The sequence below is a fragment of the Salvelinus namaycush genome, unplaced genomic scaffold (assembly GCF_016432855.1).
Source record: "Salvelinus namaycush isolate Seneca unplaced genomic scaffold, SaNama_1.0 Scaffold795, whole genome shotgun sequence".
Classification (NCBI taxonomy): Eukaryota; Metazoa; Chordata; class Actinopteri; order Salmoniformes; family Salmonidae; genus Salvelinus; species Salvelinus namaycush.
In genome coordinates, this window is record NW_024061525.1 from 72,063 (window position 1) to 98,679 (window position 26,617).

A 26,617-nucleotide genomic window follows, 5' to 3' on the forward strand; every position below is an offset into this window, starting at 1 on the left:
TGAGTGAGTATGATGATGAATACTACCTCCAAACGAATGGAACATCGATGGGCTCCACATTCGCTCCAAGCTATGCTAACCTCTATGTGGGTCTTTTTATGTTAATAATTAATACGTTTTGTTAATAATGGAAAGGATTATAAATTTTTGAATAAAGTCTTGAAGTGGTATCGATATATTGACGACATTTTTTGCATATGGGAAGGAACGGAAAAAGAGCTGTCAGATTGTATGGCACTACTCAATGACATTGACCCCAATCTCAAATTCACTATTGAATGTGACACACAACGTGTTCGTTACCTCGATGTGTCGATTGAGAAATCAAATGGAACCCTGTTTACAACTCTGTATAGAAAAGAAACGGACAGAAATACTATATTACAGGGGGACAGCTTCCATCCTGAGCCATTAAAAATAGGACTTCCTAGAAGCCAGTATTTCAGACTGCACCGTATATGCCCCTCCACAGAGCATTATCTAGAACAAGCAGCGGAGATGCGCATTAGGTTTCTAAGAAGATGCACGAGATGAACTGCTACAAAAAAGACCCGCTAAAGCTAAAGTACACTCCGTAATGTTCACAACCACATATACTTTGAACTCGCGAAAAGTGGGAGATGTGATCAAGAAACACTGGCATATTTTATCATCGGACCCAGGTTTTCCGGCTGAATTTAAATATCCACCACCATAAATTGGTTCATGCCAACTGCCAGCCAGAAAAGAAAATCAGCCAGGCTCTACCATGGCAGGAGCATGCTAGTTTTCTGTTCTACCTGATAATGAATTGCACTTTCCCGGTGTTCCTGGTCAAAATCAGTCCCTGATTAAAGAGGAACAATAAAACAAATGCAGTGGCACTGGATTCACGTCGAGGTCCAGAGTTGAGTTTGAGGGGCCTAGGGAAAGTGAACTGACCTGAGCAGTCGGGCAAGTTGAGCCTGCTTTAAATTTGCCCCAGGTGTTTAAAAAAAGGAATTCAAATAGAGCATATCCTAAAACGGATATTTCTGGTTCATCACCATTGTTTAGGCGAAAGACAGACAATTTATGGAATTTATGGCAACCGGGCAAGTTGAGCCTGCTCTGTGGATGTCCTGTTAAACAGGGTCTATTTCCCAATGCAGTTGCTATGGTTCTGGATTAATAGAACGCTCAGCCTACCACTGGCTTGGTTCTGACTGTGGGAGGAGCTCACAGCCGGCAATAAAACGGGCTGATTTACAGCGAAGGGAGAACAGATTTCTAGGTGTTTGTCTGTCTGGGAACATCTTTGAATGTTCTAGTGTAGTTTACAATACAACTGTTCTTTAGCTTCTGGAGTAAACATTTTATCTTACGCTATAGATATATTTTCCAAAATGACTTGGTCTATAAGCAGTTGTTTCATCACTCTGGTCGTTTTGTTCCTTTGGCGGATCGAAGACATTGCAGAAGCTTGCAAATGCGCTCCTGTGCATCTTCAACAGGCTTTTTGCAGCGCAGACGTCGGTAAGGCAACTTTGGCAATATTTCTGACTTCTCAGGTTCTCAACTCCGGTCCTCGAGTTACTCCAACGGTACACATTTTTATTGTTACCCTGGACAAGAGCACCTGATTCAACTAATCATCAGGCCCTCAATGAGTTGAATCAGGTGTTTTTGTCCGGGGACACAACAAAATATGTGCTGTTGTGTGTGTACTCGAAGGCTGGAGTTGGCAACCACTGGGCTGCTATACTGTATCAATGCGCAACATGCAAACATTTGAAGAATCCTGTGGTCGTTCTAATATTAATAACCATGACATAAACATGATCATTGTATTTACATAAGTAGGCAACAGTAAGATGGGCTACAGCCAGGGCTCTCCAACCCTGTTCCCGGAGAGCTGCCATCCTGTAGGTTTTTGAGCCAACCCTAATCTGCACACCTGATTCTAATAATTAGCTGGTTGATGAACTGAATCAGGTTCGTTACAACTGGGTTTGGATTGAAAACCTGCAGGAGGGTAGCTCTCCAGGAACAGGGTTGGAGAGCCCTGGCTGAGACCTCTGCTACACCAAGTGTTATTTGCCTCTAGGCCTACACATAATGCCTACAGTGTGTATGTATATAGACCAAAATTAAGTTAATATGTTATTTTCCTACATTTAACCCAAGGCACTCAGTTGTAGTGTAGACTTTGTAGTGTATACTATTTTATTTATATAAAATAGTGGTAGGCTACAGATGCCATATCTTAATTTGAGCCAGTTTCACACATCAGGCAAATAATCCTGGAGCAATGTGTATTGTTATGCGGCGTATAATGAATGGATTTTTTTGTTGTAGGGTTTGATATATTCTTCATTGGGGCAAATCAAGTCTGGCATTTAAGTGGAAATGAATTACTTAGTTGGCTTTTTAAACCTTGAATACACTACAAGTTTGCAGTTCCTGCAACGGGATGATTAAATTAAGATTTGGCAATTGTATATTACTATTATTGGTCAGTTAATTTCTTTCACAGTTAATTTCTTATGTGCTCAAAAGGAATGTTCTCAACCTGAATTGTACTTGAATTAAGGAAACACATATATTCTGCACAACCGTGGGCTGTGGCTCCATCTTGAGGTCTGAAACATCTGCCACATGTGGATTTTGGAGTGTAATGTCCCATAGTTGGTACAGCTCTTAGTAAAAACCTTTTCTACTGTAGTTTCATTAGTTCAGGATGACTGCAAAACAAACTGTAATTCCAGTGATGAAGCAACAAGTACATCTATGTGGTGTACTGGTCCTAATGATGATGATAGACAGCTGTGGAATAGAGGGAACTTAACATTACAGGAGTAGTTCATCTGTTTGGCAAGGATGAATCGCTTGAATATCTTCTGAATCAGACTGAAGTGAAGAGGTTGTTGCTGTCAGCACCTTCTACCCAGACAGGTGGGCAGAGGAGGAGCATGTGTCATAAGGTCTGTGTGATGGTGCCTAAGCAGGCCAGGAATATTCCCCTCTGATTACAGCTGATGGGACGCTCATGTGCCTCAGTCTTCCTACCAGCACCTGGTTGGCACCTGAACATCTGCAGAACAGACAGGGCAGCATAGTTAAACCAGGCGTGTTGAATTAAAGACAGGGCAGCATAGTTAAACCAGGCGTGTTGAATTAAAGACAGGGCAGCATAGTTAAACCAGGCGTGTTGAATTAAAGACAGGGCAGCATAGTTAAACCAGGCGTGTTGAATTAAAGACAGGGCAGCATAGTTAAACCAGGCGTGTTGAATTAAAGACAGGGCAGCATGGTTAAACCAGGCGTGTTGAATTAAAGACAGGGCAGCATGGTTAAACCAGGCGTTTTGAATTAAAGACAGGGCAGCATGGTTAAACCAGGCGTGTTGAATTAAAGACAGGGCAGCATGGTTAAACCAGGCGTGTTGAATTAAAGACAGGGCAGCATGGTTAAACCAGGCGTGTTGAATTAAAGACAGGGCAGCATGGTTAAACCAGGCGTGTTGAATTAAAGACAGGGCAGCATGGTTAAACCAGGCGTGTTGAATTAAAGACAGGGCAGCATGGTTAAACCAGGCGTGTTGAATTAAAGACAGGGCAGCATGGTTAAACCAGGCGTGTTGAATTAAAGACAGGGCAGCATGGTTAAACCAGGCGTGTTGAATTAAAGACAGGGCAGCATGGTTAAACCAGGCGTGTTGAATTAAAGACAGGGCAGCATGGTTAAACCAGGCGTGTTGAATTAAAGACAGGGCACCATGGTTAAACCAGGCGTGTTGAATTAAAAGCAGACGACCAGAGCTAGAAATCTAGGATCTGGAGGGAAAATGGACTCGTCTGTTTAGGCCAAACAGTGTGAACTTATGCGCAAACATTTTTAAGACTGTATTATCTTGGGTCTGTGTCGCTTTCTACGTTCTCTTAGATCTCATAACACCCTTAAATTGTCAGTGTCTAACTGACCATTAAAAGGAAAATAGATTGTCAGTTAAACCACGTTTCTCTCTTCCAGTGATCAGGGCAAAGGTGGCTGGAGTGGAAGTTGTGTCTGGTAACACCAAGTATGACATCCAACAGATCAAGGTATGATCAGCCTTTTTATGAAGTGGTTGTTCCTTCCTGCACTGAACATTGAAGCCACCTGAACCCCAGTCTGACAGCTGGTCCCAGTTCTCTCCTTTCCCCTGGGCTCCATCCCTTCAGTGTTTGCAGATCTGGGTTGGCATAAACGGTGTAGTTGTGGAGCTTCCACCATATGAAAAGGAGCTTCTGTAGAAATGGCTCATGCCTCTTGCTGGAAAGCACATTATTCAGTTGACGTTCCTACCAGTCCTAGACTATGGTGACGTCATCTATGGCTGCCATTTCATCAAAGCTTTTAAATGCAGTTCATCATAATGCACATTATTACTGGTGATGGGGGTTTGGTACTCATCACTGTATTCTCTACCAGGAAGTTGGCTGGCTCTTTGTCACGTTGGTGGATAAATTGCCAGATTTTTATTTATAAATCCCTTTTACTAAAACTCTCACTGTACCTAACATTATTACCCACCTTTAGACATTATAGTTACAGCCTGTCTCAGATCAGGGATGTTTAACTCTGGATATTCCATTTGTCGCTACTGAGTTGGATGAATCTGCCTGAAATATTTTTGCCGAATGATCTTCAAAATGTTCTAAATGTGACGTTTATTTGCCTTTAGGGCGACTCAGAATTGATTTTGACTGTTCTGCTTACATTTTGTGTGTGTTTCTGAAATTCGGGGGTCTGTAAAAAAAAAAATTACACCCTGATTAAAAATGAAGGTTAGATTAAGCAATATTTTTTGATCTGCAAACATCAGGCTGAGGGAATAGGGAAGGAATTAGGAACGACTGACAGTGCCTGAGAGCTGCAGTCGGTTAGGTTCAAAACGGTATATGTAGATGTTTGACAGATCCTTTGTTCTCTCCTTGTGATTGGCTAGATGTTCAAAGGTCCTGACCGGGTTATCCACGCCGTCTTCACTTCATCCTCTTCAGCCTCGTGCGGTGTGACCCTGGAAATCAACAAGGAGTATCTCTTCACGGGTGCGGTTCTCACTACGTTACCCAAGTTCATTGCTAGCGCCGGTTACACTGCTCAACCTGTGCTTGCAGCATCATGGCCTATTCTAAACTATTGACTTCATCTTGTACAAGAAATCAAGTGCTTTAGAATAAATCCTTTTTTAAAAACCTTTATTTAACTTGGTAAGTCAGTTAAACAAATTCTTGTTTGCAATGACGGCCAAACCCTGACGACGCTGGGCCAACTGTGCGCCGCCCTATGGGACTCCCAATCACGTCCGGATGTGATACAGCCTGGCTCTTACATTTACATTACATTTAAGTCATTTAGCAGACGCTGTTATCCAGAGCGACTTACATTTTTAACCTTTTTTTTATTTAACTAGGCAAGTCAGTTAAGAACAAACTCTTATTTTCAATGACGGCCTAGGAACAGTGGGTTAACTGCCTTGTTCAGGGGCAGAACGACAGAGCTTGTCAGCTCGGGGATTTGAACTTGCAACCTTTCGGTTACTAGCCCGGGGCGGCAGGCTACCCTGCCGCCCCGCCTCTTCAAGTTACACTTTATAATACCTAATGTTATGAATTTAAATGTTAATGCTTATAAATGTTTACAACTAATGCATCGCTTATTTATGATAAATTCTAGTGTTCCAGGCTGCATCGGTATGTCTTCCTGCTCCAGGGTAAAGTTACCCCCAGGGACAGATCTAGGATCTGTTTCCCCCTCCCCATTCCTATTCTTAACCATTTGTGGGGGGAAAAAGAGGAAATGGATCTAAGATCAGCATCTGGGGTTAACTTCTACCCCACAGGTTGTTGACTCACTGTCTTCTCTCTGTCTCCAGGCAGGATGAGTACTGATGGCAGTATGCATTTAGTCATGTGTGACTTTATTCAATACTGGGAGGACTTGAATGGCACACAAAAGAAGAGCTTGACTCAACGCTACCAAAGCGGCTGCGATTGCACGGTGTGTGTGACAGGAATTATAGTCAAATTACTTTACACCACTTTTGTTAAATGTTTACCTTGTCACATTGGCTAAACACAAGAGCTAGATTATTGGGGTAATGATCAGTCAGTGATCTGGATCTTTCTCTCTCCCTGCTCTGATCTACAGATCATCCGCTGCTCTTCCCTCCCCTGTCCCGTCAGCGCCCCAGATGAGTGCCTTTGGACAGACTTGTTGTTGGCCGATGGCCAAAGCGGACCCCAGGCCAAGTACTCTGCCTGTCTCAAGGGGCGTGATTGGTCCTGTGCCTGGTACAGGATGGCTCCATCCAAGAAGTAGTTCCTGGATATTGAAGACTCCTAAACTCTACAGGCCTTCCACTCACTGCTCAGTGGCTAAATATGCCTGCAATTTAAAAGCTGGTCACTTCTTGTGCAATAGAAATAAACTACTCCTCAAATATAGTGCTCTAAGTATTCATTTCTTGTGCCATTCATCTGTTTTTAAACTGGAACCAAAGGTGTTATTGAAAATCAAAAGTGATCTCTCTGTTGTTTCTGACTAGAACATTTTTCCTGAAATACCATCCTAAAGCCTGGGGCATGTTCAGCTAGGCACAATATTGTAGAATGAATGTTATATACATAGTCTTCCATGACAAAGAAATGCAGGTGTGGTCCCCTTCTGCACGTTGAATGCATTTTAATGAAATTGCTGAGAACACTCACACTTGCTGACCAAAAGATTGTCTGAGTTTTCAGAACATTTATCTTAAATCGTCTCTTTAAATTGTTCTATATTTTCTCAGACTCACTACCCACTGGGCAATGTCTTTGAAAACTTTTAGCTTCAAAGTGAAACTAATTTTGGATTTATGAAGTTAAATCTTTTACCTAAATCCTTTATTTGATATTTAGACGTTGAACTGACATCTGTGCCGAGTGGGTAGACTACATGGATAACCGTTCAGAATGTTTTTGAAAGCTTTGTAATGTATTTAACTAGGTGAGCCAGTTAAGAACACATTCTTAATTACAATGATGGCCTAACCCGGACAATGCTGGGCCAATTGTGCACCACCCAATCACGGCCAGTTGTGAATCAGCCTGGAATCAAACTAGTGTCTGTAGTGACTTCTCTAGCACAGATGCAGTGCCTTTAGACCTGTGCCACTTGTCCCAATACATGCATATTCGTCAACTTTTCAGCACCAATTGGTAATATGCAAATACTCAATTGTATATTTAAGGTTTGGAAAGTTTTTAATAGTAAACTGGTTTAGACTATATTGGTGAAATAAAAATACTGTTCTGGATTGACTGACCATGTCTAAAAGTAATGGACTATCGTTTCTCTTATTTGAGCTGTCCTTGCAATAATATGGACTTGGTCTTTTACCAAATAGATATCTTCTGTATACCACGCCTACCTTGTCACAACTGATTGGCTCAAACGCATTAAGATGGAAAGAAATTCCACATTAACTTTTTAGGCACACCTGTTAATTGAAATACATTCCAGGTGACTACCTCATGAAGCTGGTTGAGAGAATGCCAAGAGTGTGCAAAGCTGTCATCAAGGCAAAGGGTGGCTACTTCGAAGGATCTCAAATATATTTGTTTAATGCTTTTTTTGGTTACTACATGATTCCATATGTGCTATTTCATAGTTTTGATGTCTTCACTATTCTACAATGTAGAAAATAGTAAAAATAAAGAAAAACCCTGGAATTAGTAGGTGTGTCCAAACTTGACTGGTACTGTACATCTGTCCAAATGAAAGATAGCCAGCTATATGTTAACTCAAAATTGTCCAAACCGAAACGGTCACACCTGCAACAATTGACACCATAGATATATATATACTGAGTATACCAAACATTAGGAACACCTGCCTAAATTTGATTTGCACCCCCCTTTTTCCCCCCTCAGAACAGCCTCAATTCATGTGGGCTTGGACTCTACTAGGTGTCAAAAGCGTTCCACAGGGATGCTGGCCCATGTTGACTCCAATGCTTCCCACAGTTGTGTCAAGTTGACTGGGTGTCTTTTGGGAGGTGGACCATTCTTGATGCACACGGGAAACTGTTGAGCATTAAAAACCCAGGAGTGTTGCAGTTCTTGACACAAACCGGTGCGCCTGGCACCTACTACCATACCCAGTGTAGAGTATTGAGATGCATAGGCAGCAGGGGGGGTTCCAACCCTCCAAGAGCCCAAACATTGAAATGTATTCTGTTCATTCTTATGCACAATGCTATGTTCCTGTGCTAATCGAATTAGGAAACTGACGATGTCTTGCAAACTGGTTGTTATACAATTGCCATATTTAGCCAGTTGGATTATTATTTTATTAGCACAGGAGTGGTAAAAGTGCCTCACTGGGTTGAATTCACTATAACTGCTTTATTCAATTGAATGGCTTATCTGCTTATCTCACTACGGACAAAAATATTAAATTTCTCTACAAAGTAGATGGTAAACCTGGTTGATTTGGTTCACAGTGCAGGTTAGCGTTTCTCGTCAATCTTGTACTGGAGTCCACATTGCAGATGGACACAGGTATAAAATCAGATTTTAAACTTCACTTTCACCATACTGCTAACCTTAAATTAAGACAAAAAAGCACATGTTCCTTAATGAATTGTTATAACTTCGACTGTGCAGCTGGCCTCAGGGGAAATGGCCCAGGTCTGCCTCCAGGACAAGACTCATGACAAACATCAACCTGTTCAGTGTAATGTTTACAGTGGGTATTCACCACCCCTTGGATTTTTTTTCACATTTTGTTAGCGGGATTGAAATAGATTTTTTAAAAATTGGGATCCCCAAAAAATGCAGACAAATGAACAAAAAATAGTTGTACAATATTAACCGCCTTTTAGGCAAGCCTAAATTAGGTTAAGGAAAAGCATTTGGCTTCATAAATCACATAAATGACATGGACTGAAATAGTAGTTTACATGACTTTTGAGTGACTACCCTTCCTCTGTTCCTCAAAGACCAGGGAGCTTTTTGAAAGGCTTATAAAGGTCAGTGATTGGTAGATGGGAAACAAAGTTAACAATTATGCTGTGGATTATGTATAACACTACCCAGACATAAAAGATAGTCGTCTGCCTGAACTGAGCTGCAGGACAGGAAGGAAACTACTCAGGGGTGTCACCACGAGTCCATTTGGGGATTTTAAAATGGCTACGGACTTCAATGGCTGTGATGGGAGAAAACTGAGGATGGATCAACATCGTAGTGACTCTACAATAATGACCTAAATGACAGTGAAAATAAAATTATTCCAAAACATGCATCTTGTATGCAACAAGGCACTAAAGTAATACTGCAAAAAACATCTTGAATTAATAGACTTTTTGGTTTAAATGCAATACATTATGTTTGGGACAAATCCAACAACATATCACTGAGTAACTGCCTCCTTATTTTCAAGCATGGGGTGGCTGCATCATGGTATGTGTATCCTTGACCTTGGCAAAGACTGGGGAGTTTTTCAGGATAAAAAGATACAGGATGGAGCTAAGCACAGGCAAAATCCTAAAGGAAAACCTGCTTCAGTCTGCTTACACCAGACACTGGGAGAGGAATGCACCTTTCAGAAATACAATAATCTACAAAGTTCCTGGCTGGTCACGTTAGTTTTGACTGAAATGTCCTTGAAAATTGCTATTGAGCCATGATCCCCAACACTTTGACAGAGCTTGAAGATTTCTGAAAAGAATATTGGGCAAATATTGCCCAAACCAGGTGTGCAAAGCTCTTAGAGACTTAGGGCTCTGTTCAATCAGATCCTCTTCAGCCAACATCCACATAGCAGTTGTTTTGGCGGTGTCTGAGGTGGAACTGTGTTAGAGCTGTCAAATCCACAAGCGGCTCCTGGAATTATAGCTGAAACAGATATTGCCGTTGACTGCACAGAGTTGCATTAACTTCTAGTTGCACACAATCCCGGATCCGGGAGCACCCCCATCAGTAAAAAAGCTGACTAGCATAGCCTAGCATAGCGTCACAAGTAAATACTAGCATCTAAATATCATTAAATCACAAGTCCAAGACACCAGATGAAAGATACACATCTTGTGAATCCAGCCATCATTTCTGATTTTTTAAATGTTTTACAGGGAAGACACAATATGTAAATCTATTAGCTAACCACGATAGCAAAAGACACAACTTTTTTTTCCCACCATTTTTTTCCTGCATAGGTAGCTATCACAATTTCGACAAAATAAAGATATAAATAGCCACTAACCAAGAAACAACTTCATCAGATGACAGTCTGATAACATATTTATTGTATAGCATATGTTTTGTTCGAAAAATGTGCATATTTCAGGTATAAATCACAGTTCTACATTGCAGCTGCAATCTGAAATAGTGCCGAAGCAGCCAGAATAATTACAGAGACCAACGTCAAATACCTAAATACTCATCATAAAACATTTCTGAAAAATACACAGCATACAGCAAATGAAAGACCAACATCTTGTGAATCCAGCCAATATTTCAGATTTTTAAAGTGTTTTACAGCGAAAACACAATATAGCATTATATTAGCTTACCACAATAGCCAGAAACACAAGCCGTTTACCAGCAGCAAAGGTTAGCGATCCTAACAAACCAGCAAAAGATATATAATTTTTGCCTAACCTTCATATACTTCATCAGATGACAGTCCTGTAACATCATATTACACAATGCATATAGGATTTGTTCGAAAATGTGCATATTTAACGGCACAAATCGTGGTTATACAATGTGAATTGTAGCCAAACTTGAAGCAATCTGTCCGGCGCCATCTTGGAGAGGCACCTAATCTAATCGATAACTAATCGTAAACTTGACTAAAAAATACAGGTTGGACAGCAAATGAAAGATACATTAGTTCTTAATGCAACCGCTGTGTTAGATTTTTAAAATTAACGTTACTCGACATACAGCGTGCGTTACAGCGAGACCATGCCGAAATTAATGGCGGACTAATAATTTAACATTTTTCCACAGAAATACGAATTAACATCATAAATATCTCTTACTTTTTGATGAGCTTCCATCAGAATCTTGGGCAAGTGGTCCTTTGTCCAGAACAATCGTCTTTTGGTTGAAAGATGTCCTCTACTCCTGTAGAATTAGCTGCTAACGCCAGCGATGTACCGGAGAGGTGCCCAACTCGCGATAACGCCTGACAAAGAAACTCCAGAAAATCGCAATAAACTGATATAAACTGCTATTATTCGGTTTAAATTAACTACCTTATGAAGTTTTTAAGACAAAAAACAAATTAAATCAGAGCCGGAGATATAGAACTGCTAAACCGAAAGCTTTTCAGGACGCCATGCTGGTGTCCCTCCTGCGTCAGGCCCCGCGTCGAAAAGGTTGGTCCTTCCGTTCCAAGAGGCTTTATACTCCCCCAGATGGTGCTATCCACTCCATTCAAAGTCTCACCGCTTACTGACATCTAGGGGAAGGCGTATGCAGTGCATGTAGCCCCATAGCTTACAAGGGAATTTATAAACCGACCCTGGAACAGAGACCTCGATTTCAGAAATCTCACTTCTTGACAGGAAGTGTGCTGCAGAATGAGTTCTGTTTCACTCAGAGAAAAAATTCAAACGGTTTTAGAAACTAGAGAGTGTTTTCTATCCAATAGTAATAATAATATGCATATTGTACGAGCAAGAATTGAGTACGAGGCAGTTTAATTTGGGAACGAATTTTTTACAAAGTGCAAATAGCACCCCCTATTGACAAAAGGTTTTAAGAGAAAACCCATGCAACCTTGTTTAAGTTTGAAGCACCCCAAAATAGCTCACTATAAAGAACACGTTGCCTATAAAAAAAATGATATTACTACCATTACTACTGCCATCACTACCAATACTACTACTTCACAATAAATACTTCTAGACTAACAAGCACACCACATTTACTTCAGTAAATGTCCTTATCTAGTTTTTTTAATACATTTCATAGGTGACCTGATTAGACAGACTCTGTTCTCATTATGGCCCATATAAAACCGTTTTGCAACTGATTAATCACTGTCATACCCTACACAGAGATTGATAAGGTCTGAAAGGGACTTTCCCATCGGCCAAGCCTGCAGTCTTTCTTGGTTAACTGTTGATTTTGGTAACTTGCCTGAAAGTTGTTGTTTACACACAGAAATGCCAGAACCTGTCGGTCTCTTAATTAAACAACAGGAAAGAAGATGAAAAATATATTTTTCTCACAATGTGTAGCACTACCTAGCATGCTTGCTAGTTTGTTATCACCCACATGAGGGCGAAGCTGGTGTGGTTAGGCTGGTTAGTTACCGCTAAATAGTGTATCTCGGCCGAAGTAATAGGATAAATGTGTCTCAGCTCTGCTTGCCCTGACTAAAAGTTACACTTCCAGTGTAGCAGGCTTTAAAATAAAACGTATTTTGTGACGCCCCTACTGGAATTCTTTGCAGTTTGGTTGTTTTCTGTTAAAAATTCCCTGCCTAATGGGACAACAACAGAGCAGACTAAACTTGCCTAGCTGCCATAAATGCCATAAATTGTCCATCTTTCACTTTAAAAAAGAGTATAAACCAGAAAGATCAGTTTTAGGCTATGCCTACTGGAATTCCTTACAATTGTGTGGTTTTCTGTAGAAAAAAACACTTGGGTCAACTCTAACCCTGTAAGCCTTAAAGTCCCTGCATCAGCTCTTGGACCAACAGGCTCTGAGACAGCTTCTACCCCCAAGTCATAAAACTGCTTCATAGGCATAAGACTACTAAATAGTAAATTAATTGGTGACTCGGACTACATGCATTGACCCTATCTTACAATTACTATATGCACACCCACACGACTCTACAGTAAATACACACACTTTTACACTCATCATATGCTGCTGCTACTCTGCTCTTTATTTGACTATTATTATTATCTATCCTGATGCCTAGTCACATTACCCTGTCTTCATGTATGTACATAAATACCTCGTACCTCTGCACATTGATCTGGTACTAGTACCCCTGTATATAGCTCCATTCTTGTGTATTTTATTCCTTTTGTGTTACTATTTTCATTAAAATAGTTTTACTCTGTTTTGTTGGGAAGGGCTCGTAAGCAAGCATTTCACGGTAAAATTGATCCCCGTTGTATTCAGCTCATGTGACGAATAACATTTGATTTGACTTGAAATGAATAGGAGTGTCTCACGCTCGGCAAAAGTATTTAGAGTATTTAGCAGCTCCTCTTCCTGGGGTCCAAACAGGAACAAAACAATTACATCACAACAAAACAACACCCTACATCATAAATAAACCAATACATCATACAATAAATGACTACGTTATTACTCTAATATTACACATTTACAATATAAAATGTACATTACTACAATCTTAGTGTGTGTGTGTGTGAGAGAGAGAGAGTGTGTGTGTGTGCATGTGTGTCCTCACAGCACGTCAATACCTCTCACAAACACAAGTTGTGATGCAGTCAATCTCTCCTCTACTTTGAGCCAGGAGAGATTGACAAGCACGTTATTGATATTAGCCCTCTGTGTACATTTAAGGGCCAGCCACACTGCTCTGTTCTGGGCCAACTGTAATTTGCCTATGTCCTTCTTTGTAAACTTGAGCATATCACTGGGCAGTAGTCCAGGTGTGATAAAACTAGGGCCTGTAGGACTTGTTTTGTTGATGTGATATCAAGAAAGCAGAGCACCCCTTTATCAAGGTCAGACCTCTCCCCATATAGCTACTGTTGCATCAATATGTTTTGACCATTTCAGATTCCAATCTATGGTTACACCAAGCAGTTTAGACTCCTCAACTTGCTCAATTGCCACAATATTCATGACAAGATTTAGATGAGGTTTAGGGTTTTAGATGAGGTTTAGGGTTTTAGATGAGGTTCAGGGTTTTAGATGAGGTTTAGGGTTTTAGATGAGGTTTAGGGTTTTAGATGAGGTTCAGGGTTTTAGATCAGGTTCAGGTTCAGGTTTTAGATGAGGTTTAGGGTTTTAGATGAGGTTTAGGATTTTAGATGAGGTTCAGGGTTTTAGATGAGGTTTAGTGTTTTAGATAAGGTTTATGGTTTTAGATCAGGTTCAGGGTTTTAGATGAGGTTTAGGGTTTTAGATGAGGTTCAGGGTTTTAGATGAGGTTTAGGGTTTTAGATGAGGTTGAGGGTTTTAGATGAGGTTTAGGGTTTTAGATGAGGTTGAGGGTTTTAGATGAGGTTTAGTTCTACCTGGTTTATGTTAGAGAGGCATCCATTAAAGAACAGCCTGTGTTCTATTAGATAGGTAACTCTCAATCCACGAAATGGCAGATAATGCAAAGACATAACACATATGTTTTTTATAACACCAGACTGATTGATAATGTAATAAGCTGCACTGGTCAACCAAAACAGCTCCCACAATCTTCTTATTATCCATTTATTTCAGCCAATCATCATTAATTTGTTTCAGTGCCGTACATGTCGAGTGCCCTTCCCTATAAGCATGCGGGAACTAAAAGGAGCATCTTGGTTTCAAGGTCCGAGCTTTGAGAGAAGAATCATCGTGAGGTATCAGTCAGTCACATGCAGGAACCAATGTTAATAAGAGATAATGAATAATGTCAATCATGCTTATATGACATGTTTGTGTAGCATTATATAAGGACTGAAAGGGAATGCCTTAGTTTTCATCAAGCTTGGATTGAGTTTGTGAACCTCTCCGGCTGTGATAATAAAGAGTGATTCATTTAAAATTGACTTCAGGTGTCCCTTCAATTTCCTCCACAATCTTGGCGTCAGTGAAGGTCTGTGAGGGAACACTGGTGGCGCATTCTGTGTGAAAGTGTGAGGGAAATTCCTGTCTGACCAAAGACGACCTGGACCCGCCCAGACCAGACTTTTACTGTGAGGTGCCCAGGGGAAGATACCTGATCCGGCAAACCTCTGAGGGACACGTCTACTGAATTTCAGTAAGTAAATTGTCACGCCCTGACCATAGAGAGCTGTTTATTCTCTATGTTGGTTGGGGCGTGAAAGTGACTAGGGTGGGTTATCTCAGTGATTAATGATCTATGTTGGCCTGGTATGGTTCCCAATCAGAGGTAGCTGTTTATCGTTGTCTCTGATTGTGGATCATATTTAGGCAGCCATTTCCTCATTGTGCTTTGTGGGATCTTGTCTAGGTATAGTTGACTGAGAGCACTACTTTGAGCTTCACATTTAGTTTTTTTCGCTTTATAGTTTTTTCCTTTGAGTTTCTCTTCCAAATAAAAAGGATGGAAACATACCACGCTGCATCTTGGTCCTCTCCTTATAACGATCGCTACAGAAGATCCCAACAACAACGGACCAAGCAGCGTGCCCAGGAGGAAAGCCAGGAGTGGAGGACATCCTGGACGTGAGACGAGATTATGGCAGGAGACAGAAGCCTTCCATGGAAGCAGGCGGAGGCAGCGAGGGAACAACAACGACAACACCGGGGTTCGCGGCCACGACGGAAGCCCGAGAGACATCCCGAATGTATATATCTTTTTTTGGGGGGGGGGGGGGGGGGGGGGGGGGGGGGTCTATCAGTGGTCTATCAGTTGATGTCCAATTTCATGAGTGTTGACCGTGTGTGTTATTAGTGGCTTTCAGGTAGCACTCTAATATTGCAATATCTTAGTAATTTGAAGGGTCTAAGGTTTCAATACAAGGCCACATGATGAACAGAGGGATTGAGCCTTGGGACTGATATTAAATGAAAGGCTGCCATCTGGTGTTTTGGGTTAAAGATAAGCCTCCTGTGGACCAGTAGATAAGCCTCCAATGAAAGTGAGTGGTACTCACGGAACTCAGGGTGTAAGGGACACAGTGGAAGCATTTGGGGCAGAGGTATGAATCATTTAATAAGATATGTTTTTGACCCTTTCCAATTATTTTTACTCATTTCGATAGTTTGAATAACTGAAGTAGATCCAAATTGAAGTAGATCCAAGTTGAAGTAGATCCAAATTGAAGTAGATCCAAGTAAATGTTTAAGTACCAAATATTAAGATGATAAGTCAGCACCAACTTTTTGAAGGCCCCAGTGGATTTGTTAAACAACAGGTTTTATTTTTTGACTATTTGATGTCCCAGGGACAGCTAATACAGAACACATGTCAATGCAACCTGATTGTGGTAAGAGCTATGGAAACAATGATTAAACATTGACAGATGCATTTACCTCTGAGTCTACGGATCCCTTGTGTATGTGTGTGTGTTGTTTAATAGATTCACTCCTGTTGATAGAAGTATAACCTTGCCTGTAGATTTGAGCTTTATTATGATGATAGTATTTCCATAAATTAAATTGTGTAAGGGAGAATGTGTGTAACTGATTGACTTACTAGAATGAAGGGTTTGAAAGGATAAACAATCTGGTTTTATGTGTTGATTTAGCTTACTTTAATAGAAGTATTTTGATAGAACCTCATTTGATAGTTTAAGCCATAATTGAATGATTACCTTAAAATATTACAATCGTAACCACATAAGTGGTTATTTTATTGTCTGCAGAGATAGCCTTGAATTGTACACAGCATCTCCTCTCACTCTACCTTGGTTCGTGAAGTTGACTGGGACCTCCTCCTCAGACCAATTGGCAGTACGCCCAGAACATTGCTCTGGGAACCAAAGGAGTATCTCAGTTTCCAGGTCTCAGCTTTGAGAGAAGAAGCCTTTTGAGGTATCACTCAGTCACATGCAGGAACCAATGTTAATAATGAATAATGTAAATGATGCTTGTATGACTTGTTTGTGTAGCAGTATACAAGGACTGAAAGGGAACACCCATGGCAGTGTTTTCATCAAGCTTGGACTGAGTTTGTGAACCTCTCCAGACATCATAATAAAGAGTGATTCATTTAATATTGACATCAGGTGTCCCTGATGTTGAATTTCCACCACACCATGCAAAAAAACTGATATCACTAGCTTGAACAGACAGATTTTTTATTTTTATTTATTTTAATTTTACCGCCTTTTCTCCCCAATTTTCGTGGTATCCAATCGCTAGTAATTACTATCTTGTCTCATCGCTACAACTCCCGTACGGGCTCGGGAGAGACGAAGGTCGAAAGCCATGCGTCCTCCGAAGCACATCCCAACCAAGCCGCACTGCTTCTTAACACAGCGTGCCTCCAACCAGGAAGCCAGCCGCACCAATGTGTCGGAGGAAACACCGTGCACCTGGCCCCCTTGGTTAGCGCGCACTGCGCCCGGCCCGCCACAGGAGTCGCTGGAGCGCGATGAGACAAGGATATCCCTACCGGCCAAACCCTCCCTAACCCGGACGACGCTAGGCCAATTGTGCGTCACCCCACGGACCTCACTATCGCGGCCGGCTGCGACAGAGCCTGGGCGCGAACCCAGAGACTCCGGTGGCGCAGCTAGCGCTGCGATGCAGTGCCCTAGACCACTGCGCCACCCGGGAGTGAACAGACAGATTTTGATTGAGATTTTTGTATTATGCCAATTAGATTTCCGTGGGGCGTGGTCATTGATTCAAAAGTTTTTAAGGTGTAGGCTGCTACAACACGTGTGCCACATCCGACCCGCATGACCTGTGATTTCCGTGAATCTGATTGGTCAAAGAGGTGGCACCACTGGTCCCAGAGTGTTTTTTTTCTCCTGCTCTAAAGTTACCCCAAGTTATTATTTTTACTGAAAGCAACAACACTGTAAGGAATTCCAGTAGGCGTAGTCTAAAACAGATATTTCTGGTTCATCCCCATTATTTAAGTGAGACGGACAGTTTATGACATTTATGGCAGCCGGGCAAGTTGAACCTGCTCTGTGGTTGTCCCATTAGGCAGAGTATTTTTTAAACTAAATACAACCAAACTGTAAAATTCACAAAATACATATTTTTTACCTGCTACACTGGAAGTGTAACTTTTAGTCAGGGCGAGCAGAGCGCGAGCCACTTTATCCTGTTACTCCAGCTGAGATACTCTATATAGCAGTAACTCACCTAGCCATGCTAGCTTCACCCTCGTGTGGGTGCTAACAAGCATGCTAAGTAGTGCTAGGTATCAACAGCCATTGTCAACCAGTCAAGTAGGGGTTGGAAAATCTGGTGAGGTTCGATTGGTTACTCGCAAAGCAATATCACCAAATATTTGCTTGATGATCAGCCTTGCCCAACTTTAGTCCCGCCCTGTTCAGCTCCCTCTCCCATGCTTGCATCTCCCAATGGTCCCTGGCCACTGTGCTTCTCACCGCTTTACTTTCATTGAAAATGAATGGGAAGCTAATGTTTCACCATGTGATGCTGTCTCTAGTATATACGCCCTGTCAGACGTGAACTGCACGTTGAAATCTTGAAATCACGCTCTGAAAAGTTTGGATTATGTGTCCGATGTAGCAGGCCATGAAAACAGATTTTTCTGCTTCCTCCCTGTAGTTTAATTAAGGGACGACAAGTTATGGCATTTCTGTATGTAAACAACTATCGGGTAAGTGACCATAGTCTTCGGCAACCACAAAATACTGCTGATTTGGCCGATGGGAAAGTGCCTTTCAGACCTTAAAGTCAATCTCTCTGTGTAGGGTATGACATAGTGATGAATCAGTTGCAGAATGGTTGTATATGGGCTATGGTGACTTTTTCTAATCAGGTCACGTAGGTTTAAACTCCTGGAAAAACTCCTGGCCCTATAGGGAGGATGAAAACCCTATCAAACTGCAGCAACCTTTCTCATATGATTTATAATTTAAAACTGGAATAACAGGGGAGTTTCCCTTACACAGACACAGAGGCAACTGTGATGAGACAATACAACTAACAGGACCAAGCTTGCTTTATGCAGTGTTGCATCATGAAGGTCCAGGGATAGAAATGGACTGTGTCCAAAATCCTTCAATTCTACCCCTGTGTATTCATACCACTTGACTTTTTCCACATTTTGTTATGTTACAGTCTAAATTCAAAATTGATTACATTTATGTTTTTTCTTCACCCATCTACACACAGTACCCCATAATGACAAAGTGAAAACATGTTTTTAGAAATCATTGCAAATTTATTGAAAATGAAATACAGAAATATCTCATTTACATAAGTATTCACACCCCTGAGTCAATACTTTGTAGAAGCAACTTTGGCAGCGATTACAGCTGTGAGTATCTCTGGTTAAGTCTCTAAGAGCTTTCCACACCTGGATTGTACATCATTTACCTATTATTCTTTTCAGCATTTTTCAAGCTCTGTCAAATTTGTTGTTGATCATTGCTAGACCATTTTCAAGTTTTGTCATAGATTTTCGAGCAGATTTAAGTCATAGCTGTAACTCGGCCAATCAGGAACACGCACTTCTTGGTAATAAACTCCAGTGTAGATTTGGCCTTGTGTTTTAGGCTACTTTCCTGCTGAAAGGTGAATTCATCTCCCAGTGTCAGGCGGAAAGCGGACTGGACCAGGTTTTTTTCTAGGATTTTTCCTGCGCATAGCTAAATTTGGTTTCTTTTTTTTATCCTCAGTCCTTAACGATTACAAGCATACCCACAACATAATGCAGTCACCACTATGCTTGAAAATATGTAGAGTGGTACTCAGTAATGTGTTGTATTGGATTTGCCCCAAACATAACACTTTGTATTCAGAACAAAAACTGAATTGCTTTGCCACATTTTTAGCAGTATTACTTTAGTTCTTTTTTGAAAACAGGATGCATGTTTTGGCATATTTTGATTCTGTACAGGCTTCCTTCTTTTCACTCTGTCAATTAGGTTAATATTGTGGAGTAACTACAATGTTGTTGACCCATCCTCAGTTTTCTCCTATCACAGCCATTAAACTCTGTTACTGTTTAAAAGTCACCACTGGCCTAATAGTGATTAAAGTCACCACTAGCCTAATAGTGAAATCCCTGAGCGGTTTTCTTCCTCTCTCAGTTAGGAAAGACGCCTGTATCTTTGTAGTGACTGGGTGTATTGATACACCACCCAAAGTGTATTTAATAACTTCACCATGTTAAAAGGGAGATTCAATGTCTGCTTTTTCACCCATCTACCAATAGGTGCCCTTCTTTGCGATTCATTGGAATACCTCCCTGGTCTTTGTGGTTGAATCTGTCTTTGAAATTCACTGTTTGACTGTGGGGCCTTACAGATAATTGTATGTATGGAGTACAGAGATGAGGTAGTCATTCAAAAATCATGTTAAACACTATTATTGCACACAAAGTGAGTCCATGCAACTTATTATATGACTTGTTAAGCACATTTGTACTACTGAACTCAGGTTTGTTGGCTGCGCCCACTAATTGTCCACACCTGATCTTAATGAGTGCTTGTTTCCTTTGAAATGGGTGTGTTTGAATAGACTCATATTAACAGCGTTGTATGACTTAGCATGCTAGCTCCATCCTGGTGGCACAGTGGACTAATTCCATGGATAGAGAACAGAAGATTCCACAACAAAAAAATGAATGCCTAAACAAATTAATTTCCATGTGTCCTATCTGTGCTTAGAGTTGAAAACAGTCAACCCAAACTAAGCTAGCAGTATTATTAAAAGTCTTATTTGAAACATGTTCTCAGAATGTTATTGAATTATCTTCAAATAACCTATCATTTCTGTTTTCAGGACATTAATAAAACTTCCCAGGAAAACGTTCTCAGAACCTCCCTGCAACCTAAAAATAAATGTTCCCGGAAACAGGTGAAGTTCACATTTCAGCTCTCAGGATGTTTAAAAAACAATATGTTTTACCAGTCAGGAAACTGATGGCTTTGTTCCCAGAACAAATAGGAAAACAAAAACCTGTATTCCCACAACTTCCAAGGAACCAAATGTGCTAGCTGGGAGGCTTTCAAAAGGCCCTACAAACAAACAGATTATAATTTTGGTGTGCAATAGAATTGTGTCTTTGGAGCATTCAAATGTATGTTCCGTAGCAATTTTTCTTCACAATATGACGCAGATAGGCTCATTCTGTTCAAGACAACCCAGGCTATAACGCATGTCATCATTGTAACTGTGGATAAAAAAAAGAGATCATAAACATTGATACTGTAAATTACATGAGTTTTCAAATACAGAAATGTGAGTGGTTTGCTTGTATGACATCAAAGTGGTATTTATTATAAACCTTAATATCACATATTTTATAGCACATCGACTCCTCTCAATTTAACGCATTTCTCTCACCCAGACAACAACAAATGTGCAAAAGTAGCCCAATTAGCGGGAGGGAAGGTGTAATCTTCTTGTCTCTTGTAGTGCTCAAGTTTATAACGGCTGTCAGTCAAAACCCCTACCAGTGCTGTGAAGTGGAGAACCTGAGCTCTTATGTCATGTATGGCATGTTACTGTACAGGCAATTTAGGCGCTTATCAACAACAAAATCTGCCATTTTCATCTCATATATGGGATGACAGGGGCAAGTGAACTGAGCAGTTGGGCAAGTTGAGCCTGCTCTGAAATTTCCCCAGGTGTTAAATTTTTTTTTACTGAAAGCAACAAAACTTGAAGGAATTCCAGTAGGCTTAGCCAATGTTTTTATTGAACCTTTATTTAACTAGGTAAATTCTTATTTACAATGACGGCATACCCTTCCAAACCTTGACGCTGGGCCAATTGTGCGCCGCCCTATGGTACTCCCAATCACGGCCAGATTGTGATACAGCCTGGAATCAAACCAGGGTCTGTAGTGACGCCACTAGCACTGAGATGCATTGCCTTAGATCGCTGCACCACTCGGGAGCCCCCCAAAAACAAAAAAATGATATTTCAGTTTCATCCCCAATTTATGGCAGCCGGGCATGTTGAGCCTGTGGTTGAGCCATTAGTTAGAGGATTTTTTTAATGAATGGTTGCTGTTCTGGAGTAATAGAATGCTCAGCCTACCATAGGCTGGGTTCTGACTGGGGGAGGAGCTCACAGCCTGCAATAAATAGCGGATGTCTACGTTGAGGGGAAAGTATTTGTAAGAGTTATCCGTCGTTCTGGGAACAGTTTCGAAGGGAAATACGTTTTATTGTAATTTACGCCTCACACTTTCATTAGTCGGATCCTTTTGTGATATTTGTGTAACCATAATTCGTTTCCAAATGACGCGGTATGTAAGCAGTTGTTTCATTACTCTGTTCGTTCTGTTCCTTTGGCGGGTCGAAGACATCGCAGATGCTTGCAGATGCTCCCCTCCGCATCCTCAACAGGCTTTTTGCGATGCAGATATCGGTAAGGCGAGTTTGGCGACATTTCACTTTTCAGCTTTTCTTCACATGTTGAAGCTATCAATACGCAGCATGGAAAATTTTTATGTATTGTCTGTGGTCGTAGTATAAATAATTAGGACATGCTCATTAAGCCTGTTTACATCTTCTCACACTTATTTACAGAATTAAGTAGGCGACAGTAAGATGGGCTCTCAACCCTGTTCCTGGAGAGCTATGCTCCTGTAAATGTTAAATCAAACCCGTTTGTAACGAACCTGAGTCAGTTTATCAACCAGTTAATTATTAGAATCAGGTGCGCTAGATTAGGGTTGGAGCGAAACATATAGGACGGCAGCTCTCCAGGAACAGGGTTGAGAGCCCTGCTTTGCTTTAGGCATAAAGTGTGCCTACACATTGAGGTCTGTTTACAAAACATTAAGGACACCTGCTCTTTCCATGACATGGACTGGCTAGGAGTTAACTATGATCCCTTATTGCTGTCACTTGTTCAATCCACTCCAATCAGAGTAGTTGAAGGGGAGTAGACAGGTTAAAGAAGGCTGTTTAAGCCCTGAGACATGGCTTGTGCCATTCAGAGGGTGAATGGGCAAGACCAAAGATTGAAGTGCTGTTAAATGGGGCATGGTAGTAGGTGCCAGGCGCACCGGTTTAAGTGAACTGCAACGCTGCTGGGTTTTTCACAACAGTTTCCTGTGTATCAAGAATGGCCCACCACCCAAAGGACATCCAGCCAACTTGACACAACTGTGGGAAGCATTGGAGTCCACATGGGCCGGCATAATTATGGAATACTTTCGACGCCTTGTCGAGTCCATGTGCCAATGACTTGAGGTTCTGTTCTATGGCATAATCTTATAGCAGCAGCTACTGTACCAGACACTCTGCCGCATCTTCCTACCTGAACCAATCATCTACAGAGGGCATGATTAAACCAGGTGTGTCAAATTAAAAGCAGAAGACCAGCGCTAGGAATGTAGGACCAGGAGGGAAATGGACTAGTCATCTGTTTTGGTGTAAACCTAGCCAGAATGTTACACTGAGTCTTAACTTATGCACAAACATTCTGAAAAGACTGTACAATTTTGGGTCTGTAAAGCATTCTACACTGTTCTCTGATCCATATCACCCTTAAACCATCAGTGTGACAGACAGTATAATTTCAATAATGTTAAACCTTTTCTCCCTCTTCTAGTGATCAGGGTGAAGGTGGTTGGCAAGAAAGCTTTGTCTAACGAGATCAAGTATGACATCCAACAGATCAAGGTATGATCAGCCTTTTTATGAAGTGGTTGTTCCTTCCTGCACTGAACATTGAAGCCCCCTGAACCCCAGTCTGACAGCTGGTCCCAGTTCTCTCCTTTCCCCTGGGCTCCATCCCTTCAGTGTTTGCAGATCTGGGTTGGCATAAACGGTGTAGTTGTGGAGCTTCCACCATATGAAAAGGAGCTTCTGTAGAAATGGCTCATTCCTCTTGCTGGAAAGCACATTATTCAGTTGACGGTCCTACCAGTCCTAGACTATGGTGACATCATCTATGACTGCCATTTCATCAAAGCTTTTAAATGCAGTTCATCATAATGCACATTATTACTGGTGATGGGGGTTTGGTACTCATCACTGTATTCTCTACCAGGAAGTTGGCTGGCTCTTTGTCACGTTGGTGGATAAATTGCCAGATTTTTATTTATAAATCCCTTTTACTAAAACTCTCACTGTACCTAACATTATTACCCACCTTTAGACATTATAGTTACAGCCTGTCTCAGATCAGGGATGTTTAACTCTGGATATTCCATTTGTCGCTACTGAGTTGGATGAATCTGCCTGAAATATTTTACTTTATTTGTGGAATAATCTTCAAAATGTTCTAAATGTGACGTTTATTTGCCTTTAGGGCGACTCAGAATTGATTTTGACTGTTCTGCTTACATTTTGTGTGTTTCTGAAATTCGGGGATCTAAAAAAAAAAAATTACACCCTGATAAAAAATGAAGGTTAGATGAAGCAATGTTTTTGATCTACAAACATCAGGATGGGGAATAGGGAGGGAATTAGGAACGACTGACAGTGCCTGAGAGCTGCAGTCGGTTAGGTTCAAAACTGTATATGTAGATGTTTGACAGATCCTTTGTTCTCTCCTTGTGATTGGCTAGATGTTCAAAGGTCCTGACCGGGTTATCCACGCCGTCTTCACTTCAGCCTCGTGTGGTGTGACCCTGGAAACCAACAAGGAGTATCTCTTCACGGGTGTGGTTCTCACTACGTCACCCAAGTTCATTGCTAGCGCCGGTTACACTGCTCAACCTGTGCTTGCAGCATCATGGCCTGTTCTAAACTATTGACTTCATCTTGTACAAGAAATCAAGTGCTTTAGAATAAATACTTTTTTTTAAACCTTTATTTAACTTGGTAAGTCAGTTAAACAAATTCTTGTTTGCAATGACGGCCAAACCCTGACGACGCTGGGCCAACTGTGCGCCGCCCTATGGGACTCCCAATCACGTCCGGATGTGATACAGCCTGGCTCTTCAAGTTACACTTTATAATACCTAATGTTATGAATTTAAATGTTTACAACTAATGCATCACTTATTTATTATGATAAATTCTAGTGTTCCAGGCTGCATCGGTATGTCTTCCTGCTTCAGGGTAAAGTTACCCCCAGGGACAGATCTAGGATCTGTTTCCACCTCACCCATTTCTAATCTTAACCATTTGTGGGGGAAAAAGAGGAATTGGATCCAAGATCAGCATCTGGGGTTAACTTCTACCCCACAGGTTGTTGACTCACTGTCTTCTCTCTGTCTCCAGGCAGGATGAGTACTGATGGCAGTATGCATTTAGTCATGTGTGACTTTATTCAATACTGGGAGGACTTGAATGGCACACAAAAGAAGAGCTTGACTCAACGCTACCAAAGCGGCTGCGATTGCACGGTGTGTGACAGGAATTATAGTCAAATTACTTTACACCACTTTTGTTAAATGTTTACCTTGTCACATTGGCTAAACACAAGAGCTAGAGTATTGGGATAATGATCAGTCAGTGATCTGGATCTTTCTCTCTCCCTGCTCTGATCTACAGATCATCCGCTGCTCTTCCCTCCCCTGTCCCGTCAGCGCCCCAGATGAGTGCCTTTGGACAGACTTGTTGTTGGCCGATGGCCAAAGCGGACCCCAGGCCAAGTACTCTGCCTGTCTCAAGGGGCGTGATGGGTCCTGTGCCTGGTACAGGGGGATGGCTCCATTCAAGAAGTAGTTCCTGGATATTGACGACCCCTAAACTCTACAGGCCTTCCACTCACTGCTCAGTGGCTAAATATGCCTGTAATTTAAAAGCTGGTCACTTCTTGTGCAATAAAAATAAACTACTCCTCAAATATAGCGCTCCAAGTATTCATTTCTTGTGCCATTTATCTGTTTTTAAACTGGAACCAAAGGTGTTATTGAAAATCAAAAGTGATCTCACTGTTTCTGACTAGAACATTTTTCCTGAAATACCATCCTAAAGCCTGGGGCATGTTCAGCTGGGCACAATATTGTAGAATGAATGTTATATACATAGTCTTCCTTGACAAAGAAATGCAGGTGTGGTTCCCTTCTGCACGTTGAATGCATTTTAATGAAATTGCTGAGAACACTCACACTTGCTGACCAAAAGATTGTCTGAGTTTTCAGAACATTAATCTTAAGTAGTCACTTTAAATTTGTACTTTAATATTGAACAATTTCTCAGACTCACTACCCACTTGGCAATGTTTTCATTTAACACTTTGCATTAAAGTAAAATTAATTTTGGATTTATGAAGTTAAATCTTTTACCTAAATCCTTTATTTGATATCTAGACGTTGAACTGACATCTGGGCCGAGTGGGTAGACTATATGGATAACCGTTCAGAATATTTTTGAAAGCTATGTAATGTATTTAACTAGGTGAGCCAGTTAACCTGTTATGGCTGCAAGCCCGATATCGGTACACCTATGACAACATCCCCCCACCCCCCCCACACTGATTAGCATCGCTAGCATAGCGTCACAATTAAATAGTAGCATCTAAATATCATTAAATCACAAGTCCAAGACACCAGATGAAAGATACAGATCTTGTGAATAAACCCATCATTTCTGTTTTTTAAAATGTTTTACAGGGAAGACACAATATGTAAATCTATTAGCTAACCACGTTAGCAAAATACACCATTTTTCTTTGTCCACCATTTTTTCTCTCCACCACTAGCTATCACCAATTCGGCCAAATAAAGATATTGATAGCCACTAACCAAGAAAAAACCTCATCAGATGACAGTCTGATAACATATTTATTGTATAGGATAGGTTTTGTTAGAAAAATGTGCATATTTCAGGTAGAAATCATAGTTTACAATTGCACCCACCATCACAACTCGACTAGAATTACTACAGAGAGCA

General features: G+C 41.1%; 2 protein-coding genes across 2 annotated transcripts; both read left to right on the top strand.

Annotated features, from left to right (window-relative positions):
* Positions 1 to 1,263: 1,263 nt before the first annotated feature.
* Positions 1,264 to 6,431, top strand: LOC120042874 (metalloproteinase inhibitor 2-like). The gene is made up of 5 exons (XM_038987657.1): positions 1,264 to 1,494; positions 3,991 to 4,061; positions 4,949 to 5,051; positions 5,879 to 6,003; positions 6,154 to 6,431. Exons 1-5 carry the CDS (start codon positions 1,365 to 1,367, stop codon positions 6,322 to 6,324), a joined length of 600 nt encoding a protein of 199 aa, XP_038843585.1. The 5' UTR covers positions 1,264 to 1,364; the 3' UTR covers positions 6,325 to 6,431.
* A 15,515-nt stretch (positions 6,432 to 21,946) lies between these two features.
* On the top strand, positions 21,947 to 25,561 carry LOC120042871 (metalloproteinase inhibitor 2-like). Its single transcript, XM_038987655.1, has 5 exons — positions 21,947 to 22,190; positions 23,382 to 23,452; positions 24,343 to 24,436; positions 25,001 to 25,125; positions 25,274 to 25,561. Exons 1-5 carry the CDS (start codon positions 22,061 to 22,063, stop codon positions 25,445 to 25,447), a joined length of 594 nt encoding a protein of 197 aa, XP_038843583.1. The 5' UTR covers positions 21,947 to 22,060; the 3' UTR covers positions 25,448 to 25,561.
* Positions 25,562 to 26,617: the final 1,056 nt, after the last annotated feature.